This window comes from Lineus longissimus, chromosome 3 (assembly GCF_910592395.1).
Source record: "Lineus longissimus chromosome 3, tnLinLong1.2, whole genome shotgun sequence".
In the NCBI taxonomy this organism is placed as follows: domain Eukaryota; kingdom Metazoa; phylum Nemertea; class Pilidiophora; order Heteronemertea; family Lineidae; genus Lineus; species Lineus longissimus.
Window position 1 is genome coordinate 26,364,243 of NC_088310.1, and position 11,463 is coordinate 26,375,705.

General features: G+C 41.3%; 1 protein-coding gene across 1 annotated transcript; it reads left to right on the forward strand.

Moving 5' to 3' along the window:
* The first annotated feature begins 558 nt into the window (after positions 1-558).
* Positions 559-6,362, forward strand: LOC135484433 (ADP-ribose glycohydrolase MACROD2-like). Its single transcript, XM_064765892.1, has 10 exons — positions 559-1,170; positions 1,541-1,663; positions 1,917-2,054; positions 2,284-2,379; positions 3,125-3,145; positions 3,478-3,581; positions 3,815-3,845; positions 4,243-4,316; positions 4,440-4,533; positions 4,918-6,362. The coding sequence occupies exons 1-10, from the start codon at positions 648-650 to the stop codon at positions 5,337-5,339; spliced, it is 1,626 nt and encodes a 541-aa protein (XP_064621962.1). The 5' UTR covers positions 559-647; the 3' UTR covers positions 5,340-6,362.
* Positions 6,363-11,463: the final 5,101 nt, after the last annotated feature.

Sequence of the window (11,463 nt, forward strand, 5' to 3'; positions counted from 1 at the left end):
TATGTCTTTATGGCAATATTACTGGGACCCAGTGCAGTGCCGTTCTATCCAATATTCCTGGGGCTGTTGGAGAGGCTTCTTGTCTAAACAGTGCCATTCTGCCCCCTCTAAGGCATTATGTTGGTAACTAATGAATTGACTGCGAAATGAAAGCAGGTTAAACACAAGGTGTTAATTCTTAATTCGCCAAAGCCAGCCACGTGCTATTTTCCCGCGATTAATGCTGAGTTCAGACAAGGCCGGACACGAGCATATGTATGTGCAGTTTACAAGAAGCGACAACCACAACTAACAAAGATTGCCGACCTGCAGAAAAATTGCGGTCGGTTAATAGATGTAATTATTGGAGTTGATTTGCTCAACTTAGCATCGTTCAAAAGTCTTGAAATTAACAGACGTGCTGTATATGTATGTAAATAGTACAAATGAAAATATTCTGATGATAAAAACACTATATTTTGGCAGCATTTTCTGCAATTCTGCAAGTCGGTACAGGTCGGGAAAAGTCGGGGTAGGTCGGGAATTAGTATGACCCCAGTTCAAGGTACGCCGTAAAGGTGGCAGTGCGCGTCATATGACATTCGTTGACATATTTTTCTCTCAGATCATGCAATTTCAACTGTTTGAAGGAACCTACTGACGTATTGATGCATGTTATTCAAAAAAGCAACTTTCATAGGATCCTTAGACATCAAGGTCATGTAGCAGCAGCGAACCATTTAATCAGAAAATTGCCACTTTTTGGTTGGTTCAGGCCAGGTCCAGCACCAGCAGCTAGTGTTGTTGCAAGAACACTTTCACTTTCACCACACAGAGATCTACATTCCTTTCAGAAAATTTTTTGTCGTCACAATATACTCTTACCTCTTCTTCGGCAAAGAGTAAATTTTGTTGAACGCCAGATTTCTACCCATTGTCGGTTTGGCCGTCAAAGTCGAAGAAGAAACTATTTGCTACTTGGACAGCCACTTTTCATTGTTCTAGTTCTTTCTCAATTCACTCTGAGCTCCAGGACTGAGGGTATGGATAAGTTCTTTTGGATGAGTCCGAAGAAAAGCAGAAGTAGCAAGGGGGGAAGCGAAAAGAGTGCCGATGGTGGTGAATTTGGTGATGATGAGAAACTTAACCCCAAACACGTCACACGGGCACAACTCTGGCAGAAAGAAAAAGGTAATGAAGAGGGTCGACAAACATACACCTGGTACGGCCTTGTGGCTCTGCCGTGTATGGTAGGATCACCACCTCTTATGTCATTATGTCATCGTTTTCACGGTATGATATCGTATAGTGTTGTTGATACAGAAATTAGAATGTGGGAGTCGTTTTTTTTAAACTTGAGAACTCCAGAGCTCTTAAGCAACAAACCGATTCTGATTAATTTATGATATCAGTGGACATTCATGCTTGCATGTACCGGTAACTAAATGACTCATTTGATTACATACCAAGTTGGTAGGTGCAAATGTATGTCATTTTATTCCATGGTGTTCTTTTATTGAACTTGTCAGAAAAGATGATCTTGATTGACTGCTCCTTTCAGAAAAATACTTGAACATGCCTATTGAAGAGAAGAGGTTGGTCTACAAGTGTAAAGATAAATACTTGACCATCGATGATGTGTTGACGTGGCCACAGTTTGCTGAAGAGAATGATATTCAGCCAGGTGAGTCTGTTGAAGGTTGAAGGCTTCAATACAGAATGTACTGTCCCAGGGCTGATACAATGGATTATGACAGTTATAACAAAATTCTACTACTAGCTTATTGCTTACTTGTAGATTAACTCTTATAATTTAAATGATCTGTACGTTCATTTATATTTATAACCTTTTTTACTTGCATAGCACAGAAACACTAGTGATGTGGAGGAAGGCCTTTGCCCTCATTGTTACCACATCTTGTTTTGCTCAATTTTAGCACGGAAGAGCAAGATTCTCTTCCCTTACGATGCAAATATCAATGCGAAAGTGTCCATCTGGAGAGGAGACATCACACGTCTGGAGATTGACTCCATCGCAAATGCTGCCAACAGTTCTCTACTAGGAGGAGGGGGAGGTACGCCAGCAATCATTTAATAGCCGGTTATACACATAGTACCTTTGGGGTTAAGGAAATTTGATCAACTCACAAAAAGTCATGTATGTACAATGTATGTAGATATATGTATACAGCTTTAAATTGCCCTTTTCTCAGTGTCTCCTGTTCATGTATAGTGTTGTGACTGCTGAGAATACACAGACCTAATGGCACATCACAACACCACCATTTTCATTTGTGCTTTCAGTTGACGGTGCCATCCATTCAGCAGCAGGACGTAACTTATTTCACGAGAACAACACGCTAAATGGCTGTGAATGTGGCAATGCAAAAATAAGTGGAGGTATGCAGGTTTTTCTCCTAATTTCTGATGCTAATTGAATTCTGTTATACGCTGCTTAACTGAGTAAGTGGCAGTGCAGTCTAATTTGTGGTGCAGTGAAGGTATTGATGTACAGGGTAGTAGAAGAGAACATTATCAAAGGTACCGTATTTTCCGGCGTATGACCCGCGGCTTTTTGCCCTCAAACAGGCCCAAAAAGTGGGGGTGCGGGTAATACAAAGGTGCGGGTCTTGCGTGGATTCTGAGAGGGATAAGCCCCAACCCCAAAGAAAAAAAAGGGGACCAAACTGGTTACTTGATAAGGATTTATGTCCATCGTTTTCGCATTGTTTTCAACCAATATTTCCGCCATGATCGCATAGTTTGTGATGTCTCCGCTAGGGAAAATAGTTACGGCCATGCTGGAATTGATCCACTTTGGTTAACAATTAAAAAAAACATGGCGGTTCTAGGATGTCAACATCAATGAATGGCTTACTATTTTTGGAGAATGCGGGTCTTGGAGCAGTGCGGGTCATAATCAGGTGCGGGTCTTGCGTGGCTTTAGGTAATGGTCAAAGGGGGTGCGGGTCATAGGGCAGTGCGGGGGATAATCCGGAAAATACGGTACTGGCTTTATCAAAACTTTTCATCAAGAAATACATGCACATGTAAAGGTATGCCAGGCAATGTCTTGGTGTTGACCCCTTTTGCTACTACATTCAAACCCTGCGTTAAGAGTGTGTTCATTCTCTTCTCTTTCTAGGATACAAGCTGCCAGCCAGATGTAAGTGAATGTATCATTTTATACTAAAACCAGGTGACAGCCTCTCAAAATTGGCCAGCAGTAGGTAACAAAATACCACTTGTTTTCCTTGTTGAACCTGGCTACTTTTCGAATGAATTATGTGCAATAACGGAATTGATACCAAAACTGGAGGCAATGGTGGTCTCACGAAACAGTGATTCCCCGAGGCAAGTCGAAGAAAAAGAAGCCATTCTATAGATGTGTAGCAAGTTTTAAAGTATGCATGTCAAATTAGGTACTCAGTAAGCAGTGATCCCTAAACTATGTTCTGATCCATACCTGGTGCATTACATGTATTGCGGACATTTCAGATATCATCAGTACTGTTGGTCCAATGGGTCACAATGAGGCGAAATTACGAAGTTGTTATACTCGATGCCTAGAGGTCATGCTGAAAAACAAACTAAGATCATTAGTAAGTACAAAAATTTACAGGTAATCAATTGATTTTGCCGATGTTTTTATCAAACATATGGTGGCATAATATGGTTCAAGGTGGCCGACTTGCAATCCAATGGCATTGTGGCCAATTGTATCTGCTTTGGATGTTGTGATCTCAGGAGAGATGTCCTCTAACGGAGGTCTATCATAGAGTTTACCAAGAATGAATCGAGACTATTCTTGATGACTTTTAACTTTCCGTTTCAGGCATTACCATGTATATCTACTGGCATTTATGGTAAGTTAGTTAATCAAATGTAAACTAGATGGAGTTTGTGCATGAGGTCTTCAAAGTCTTGTCCTCTCATGTCTATATAGAGTCACTTGTCACTTTCTAGCATAAATTAGGATCTCTGGTCTCTGGATGAGTCCGGACACTGGCATTACGAACCTGGGGAGTGCTACTTGGGTGAAGGCAAGACATTCTTTGCTGTGCCTCAAACAGTGGGCAGTCTTGGAGGGTGTGGTGTATGGTCTTCTTCTAGTCTACATGAGCACTAAATGTATGAAGTGGTTGCCACGATGATGTGGCCTTCCTTCCACTTCATTTTTCAAAGGGAACCAATAATAGACGATGGCATATTTGACATCGGTTTTTTTTTCTTGATGACATAATCTAATGATGTTGTTTGCAGGTTATCCTAATGAAGATGCTGCTGTAGTTGCTATGGAAACAGTCCGGATGTTTTTGGAAGAGCATGGCGATAAAGTGAGTGATAGTTTCGACACTCTCGTAAACCTAGATGGGTTTTTTTTAAAGCAGAAAATTACTTGATTAACTGATTTAGAAGTGGCATGCATGTGATTTCTCTTGTGATTTCTCATATTTCAGGTTGATCGAATTATCTTCTGCCTCTTCCTTGAGAAGGATGTAAATATCTACAGTGAATTTATGCCACAGTACTTCCCATTAGAGAGTGAAAAAGGTGTGGAGTCTGATACTAACTTTATTGTCTTGACTGCTCCAAGTTCCGAGTCCGCATTCATTGGTTTTCTTGGTGAATACTCTCATGGTCACCAATTGATTAGTATTGGTAAAATGGTTGGGCAGAAGACTTCTGTCAGGCTACTTGTACTGAAGGTGTGCAGTACAAAGTTTGTAAGTTTTTATCCTGTACTTTTAGAGAAATCGAAGCTTGTGTAACCACCCTGTCTTGACACGCCTGAAAATTAATCCTATTGTTTGATAGGTGTGCTGGTGGTGTATGAAGTAGGCTGTATTCAGGGTTGGATTGCCTGCGAACATCGTTAGTCGCATGGGTACCCCATATTTCCCCTATTCTACTTCTATTTTACATGTGTGTTTTCAGAAGTCGAATCCGATCAGGTGGTGGAAGACACAGAACAGCAAGACCAAGATAATCACGAGACAAAAGGAGGTTCAGAACCCACACCAGAAAGTGAGGCAGAGCCCAAGCCAGAAACTGGCACGGAACCAAAGCCAGAAAGCGTGACAGAACCCAAGCCAGAAAAAAATGGGACAGAACCCAAGCCAGAGAATGGGACAGATTCCAAGCCAGAAACGGGGACAGAACCAAAGCCAGAAAGCGTGACAGAACCCAAGCCAGAAAGCGTGACAGAACCCAAGCCAGAAAATGAGACAGAACCCAAGCCAGAAACTAAGACAGAAAGGTCATCTGGAGATACAGAAAAGCCAAAAGGTAGAACAAAAACCAAGCCTAAAGTTGGAACAAAATCCAAGTCGGAAGTTGAAAAGGAAGCCAAGTTATGAAGTAACTAGTCTACAGGCAAAGACTTTTATGTGAACATATCCATGTATGGAACCTTAGCTGACTTGTGTGTTACTGTAGGACAGCCTCTCTAATTAGGACATTGGTTTTGGTCTATAATTGGTCATTTCTGTTCAATGTAACTTCTGTTATCAGAACAGCTGTCTATCAAGGATGGCATTGTCAGTACTAAAGTTGTCCTTAATACAGAGAGGTTCAACCGTAGTTGAATAGGTCACATCATATTTATATCAGGGTTTAATTTTCTGTCCTAAAAACAAGCGCACAAAGGTATATACAAACCTTAAACACACATGTAAACAATTGTTTTGGAAATTTAGTGTAACAACATGTTTGCTATAGGTAGGTACGATGCAAAAGTGTAATGGCCTCAGGCAGGGTAGATCACTAGATATGATTTGTGGGTATGGTGATGACTAGGCCTACAGTTGCAATGATGATTCTGACATTGAATTAATCAGGTGTAAAATTTCAATTCTATTAAGTTATTTGTTTAAGGCAGAGTGCTGTCTGTCATTTTCTAAGAGATTTTGCTTTTTAAACATAGACAGAGAATGACCAATTTATTACCTGTGTGAGATACCACTACTTGCATGTACTTTATTTATTTTTGGAATGTCATTGTACATGTCAGGTCAATTTCAAATGTGCTATAAGCCAACCTGTATGTCTCTGTATAATTTAGAAAATGTTGTGTTCTTTCATATATCATGGAAATGTAATGAACTCAAATTAGGGCCAAGGTGTTCGTACATGTATTTGATCAGTGCAACAGAAACGAAATATTAAAGAGAATTTGGTCCCATAACATAATGAATGCCAAACCTTACATTTCAGAATTAGCTATGCTTGACAACACCGGCAAATAGAAACCAGGCTCTATCTGTTAATACTTTACAAGAGAGAATGGCAGACTGTTGTACATTCTTAAGATTATTTTGTCCATGTGCTGAAATTTGGTAGATGTGTTTTATGTTGATGAATAAAAGGATATATTTTGATAATCTGGTTTGTTTTCATGTGTGAATGTTGATTATTTACTCATTACTCAAACAACCTGAGTGAATTGTTACCTCATTGATCTCTCTGAGACAGGTTGCGCTAAGACACAAGGACAACCAACTTCATTAAAATCTCTGAGACAGGTTGTGCTAACACAGAAAAACAACCAACCTGAGTGAATTCTCGCCTCCTTGATCTCCGTGACACAGGTTGTGCTAAGACACAAGAACAACCAACCAGAGTGAATTCTCTGTTCATTGATCTCCGTGAGACAGGTTGTACTTAGACACAAGAACAACCAACCTAAGTGAATTCTCACTTCATTGATCTCCGTGAGACAGGTTGTGCTAAGACACAAGAACAACCAACCAGAGTGAATTCTCTTTTCATTGATCTCACTGAGACAGCTTGTGCTAAGACACAAGAACAACCAACCTAAGTGAATTCTCACTTCATTGATCTCACTGAGACAGCTTGTGCTAAGACACAAGAACAACCAACCTAAGTGAATTCTCACTTCATTGATCTCCGTGAGACAGGTTGTGCTAAGACACAAGAATAACCAACCTGATTGAATTCTCACTTCATTGATCTCCGTGAGACAGGTTGTGCCGAGACACAAGAGCAACCAACCAGAGTGAATTCTCTTTTCATTGATCTCCGTGAGACAGGTTGTGCCGAGACACAAGAGCAACCAACCAGAGTGAATTCTCTTTTCATTGATCTCCGTGAGACAGGTTGTGCTAAGACACAAGAATAACCAACCTAAGTGAATTCTCACTTCATTGATCTCACTGAGACAGGTTGTGCTAAGACACAAGAACAACCAACCAGTGTGAATTCTCTTTTCATTGATCTCCGTGAGACAGGTTGTGCTAAGACACAAGAGCAACCAACCAGTGTGAATTCTCTTTTCATTGATCTCCGTGAGACAGGTTGTGCTAAGACACAAGAACAACCAACCAGTGTGAATTCTCTTTTCATTGATCTCCGTGAGACAGGTTGTGCTAAGACACAAGAACAACCAACCAGTGTGAATTCTCTTTTCATTGATCTCCCTGAGACAGGTTGTGCTAAGACACAAGAATAACCAACCTGAGTGAATTCTTACTTCATTGATCTCCCTGAGACAGGTTGTGCTAAGACACAAGAACAACCAACCTGAGTGAATTCTTACTTCATTGATCTCCCTGAGACAGGTTGTGCTAAGACACAAGAACAACCAACCTGAGTGAATTCTTACTTCATTGATCTCCGTGAGACAGGTTGTGCTAAGACACAAGAATAACCAACCTAAGTGAATTCTCACTTCATTTATCTCCGTGAGACAGGTTGTGCTAAGACACAAGAATAACCAACCTAAGTGAATTCTCACTTCATTTATCTCCGTGAGACAGGTTGTGCTAAGACACAAGAATAACCAACCTAAGTGAATTCTCACTTCATTGATCTCACTGAGACAGGTTGTGCTAAGACACAAGAATAACCAACCTAAGTGAATTCTCACTTCATTTATCTCCGTGAGACAGGTTGTGCTAAGACACAAGAATAACCAACCTAAGTGAATTCTCACTTCATTGATCTCACTGAGACAGGTTGTGCTAAGACACAAGAACAACCAACCTTAGTGAATTCTCACCTCATTGATCTCCGTGAGACAGGTTGTACTAAGACACAAGAACAACCAACCTGAGTGAATTCTCACTTTATTGATCTCCCTGAGACAGGTTGTGCTAAGACACAAGAACAACCAACCAGAGTGAATTCTCACTTCATTGATCTCCCTGAGACAGGTTGTGCTAAGACACAAGGACAACCAACTTCATTAAAATATCTGAGACAGGTTGTGCTTAGACACAAGAGCAACCAACCTGAGTGAATTCTCAGCTCATTGATCTCCCTGAGACAGGTTGTGCTAAGACACAAGAACAACCAACCAGAGTGAACTCTCACTTCATTGATCGCCCTGAGACAGGTTGTGCCGAGACACAAGAACAACCAACCTAAGTGAATTCTCACTTCATTGATCTCCCTGAGACAGGTTGTGCCGAGACACAAGAACAACCAACCTAAGTGAATTCTCACTTCATTGATCTTCCTGAGACAGGTTGTGCTAAGACACAAGAACAACCAACCTAAGTGAATTCTCACTTCATTGATCTCCGTGAGGCAGGTTGTGCTAAGACACAAGAACAACCAACCTAAGTGAATTTACACCGCATTGATCCCGAGACAGGTTGTGATGAATACACAAGAGTGGCGTCATGAGTATCAATCCATCAAATTCATTTTGATATCAGCACCCCAATATACCCCCAAAAACAAGTGGGGGTTTTATCCCTTGCCCGCCAATTGGTCAAGCGAACCATTTTCTAGCCACATTTTCACGACTTGGCATGACCTACTACATTGTTTTTTGTATCATCAGCTCCTCGCTATGTCTTTAAATTTTCTTGTTATTGCACCAAATCTGTGTAGTAATTTGACAACCTTCGCCTGAAGGACCATGCAGAGAGCGAACTCTGACATCAGCTCATCATTTTAACACCTTATAATTGGACATATCAACTCCAAACTGAGATATTATTTTTGGACAACCATCAGAATCCGCTCTAATGACGTATCACTTTACATCCATTCTTCATAAGCTTGATTTACGAGTCACCTGAGAAAGACGCTTAGTCTTAATCATCTCGGGGGTAGAACTGTTTGTCATTCTAGCACCATATTGGAATCTGGCGAGTTACTCTGCTAATCGTGGTGACAGCTGTGAGAAGGGCCCCGAGCTGACTTCACGTCTCACATTCAAACCCTCAGGTCCTTCCTACAGAGACAGCTTTTTCCCTCCTTTCCCATCAAATTCTTCTACGTCTTGCTGGTGTAAGACAACAGCCCTGGAACTCAAATTGGATGTTAGGCGGCAGTCAACAGTAACTAGATTTGTTAATGCTTTCAGTCATCATGATGATTTTGATGATTTTCGCGATGGAGTGCTGTTTGGGTGGATGCATCTAACAAAACTTTTCAGCCCATCGCCAGGCTTTCAAAAGATAACCCCGATCTACAGAATTCAGTATTCGCAAGGCTAATTCGCTTGACCGGTGTAATATATGTGAGTGTTTCCCGTGTGTGAGTGTTTCCCCTCATTGTTTGGGAACGCTCAAAAATAGATTGACAAGTTTTTCTGTGTATCCCCCCTATTGAAAAGTCGTGGTCTCTCTAGCTGCCTATTGTTTGGAAACACTGACACATGGGGAACAACCACAGATGTTACACCGGATCCCGACAACGGCACGTCGACAATGCCGTCCCCGACAGCGGTCTTCGGTTTATCACGGTCATAGCGGAATCAATCTAATTGGTTGTCTTCAGCTGACTTATGTCCGGTTATGGCCAGAGCCCTCTATTTAACACTGAGTACATTACGTGTACATTGTTGTTCATAAGTTTTGGTTAAAAAAGTACACCAAGGACCAATCAATCCGCATAAAATGTTATATTTGTCAAGAAGAACCCTTTGCTAATATCACAATAAAGTTTCACAACATTCCAATACCGATCACCTGAGAAAAAATGGATTTCCGTGCAAATCGTCATTGGCGCATTGATTTGGCCCAATCAAAATACAAGTTCTAACCTGACGAGACCACATTTTCTGAAATATATTATCTAAAAGCATACTTCTGTGATGGCCTCACTCTGTAGATTTAGAATCAACCACAGATTGAAAATTATTTCCACTGTGATCCATCCCAGCCATGTATTTACCACAACTTGACACTTTAATAAGCACTTTGTGCCACACTTCCAGTCGTGGATAAATACATGTCTCTGCTCGCTCTTACGGGACTCTGTCGCATTTGATTCAGTCAGTGATAATTGATATTATTCCTCCATTCACTCCCTGAATAGTTTCAGACTGATTTAACAAGTTCAGATCAACTTAATGATAAATGAACTGATGTAACAGTGCAGATCAACTTGATGATAAATTAACTAACATGAAATTCCTATACATGTATACAGTATATACTCATTCACCTATTTGTTTCCACGGGACAGTTCCTCTAAAACTCTGCAAACTGTGTTTGAGCCGACAGTTCCTTTGTGACAAGACGTGTTAAAGAACTTTAGTTGTCCTATTTATACGCTTTAGCCTATATGATCCTGTATGGTGCGCACGAGCGGTTTTCTTCCCTTGACGAGATACTGCCATTCCTCGAACACGACAGGGTCTGGGTAATCCATGCATTTGATCCCCTCCTCGATATCTTCGTCTGAAAGCTCCGACAAGGTCGATACGAATCTGTTTCGCAGCATCCATAACCATTTGTCACGCGCCATCTTTATGTCGCCAAAGGAACGCTTCACGCATGTGACATCCTCGAAACCAGCTTCTCCTATCGCTTCTCGGTAATATTCCGCGGACGGGTAAAGTCCTGTGTATTCCCCAACCAACTTGGGCCAGAAGGGAAAGGGGAGATCTGAGCCGTAGGTGCTTACCACGATGCTCCCGCCTGGGTTGATCTGGTTGAAAGTTGCCGTGAGGAAATCCGGTAACTCCTTCTCAGGAATATGATGAATCACTTGGTAAAATATCGAGGCATCATATCGCACGCTTTCGAGTTTTGAAAATTCTGTACCACCCATGCAGAATTTCTCAGTTGGGGTGTCGCCATAGGCTTTCACTTGGGCAAGCATATCCGCGCAAGGTTCCACAGCAAGGAACTTCTTGAATGTCGCCGCTTCTCCCAACAATCGGAGCATTGCTCCAGTCCCACTCCCTATGTCCGCCACCGTCATGTTCTTGATATCCAACAAATTGTCCTGTGAGATATAATTCAGCACATCATCAACGAAGGCGTTTTGGTACGTCTTCCTAAAGGCCCACAGATCCTCATATCCGGAGGCGATTTTATCATAATGCTGCATGGTCGTTTTAGTTGTTCTTTCACCCTGCCAATCTTTCCTCTTCACAAAATTAACGGATCAAACCTGCCTTTGAATCAAATATGCTGTATCATCACAAACCATAGGACAGTGCTTCAATCTTCATACCCATTGTGTCGAGTTGGGAATATTATTTGTGTACGGAATAATCAA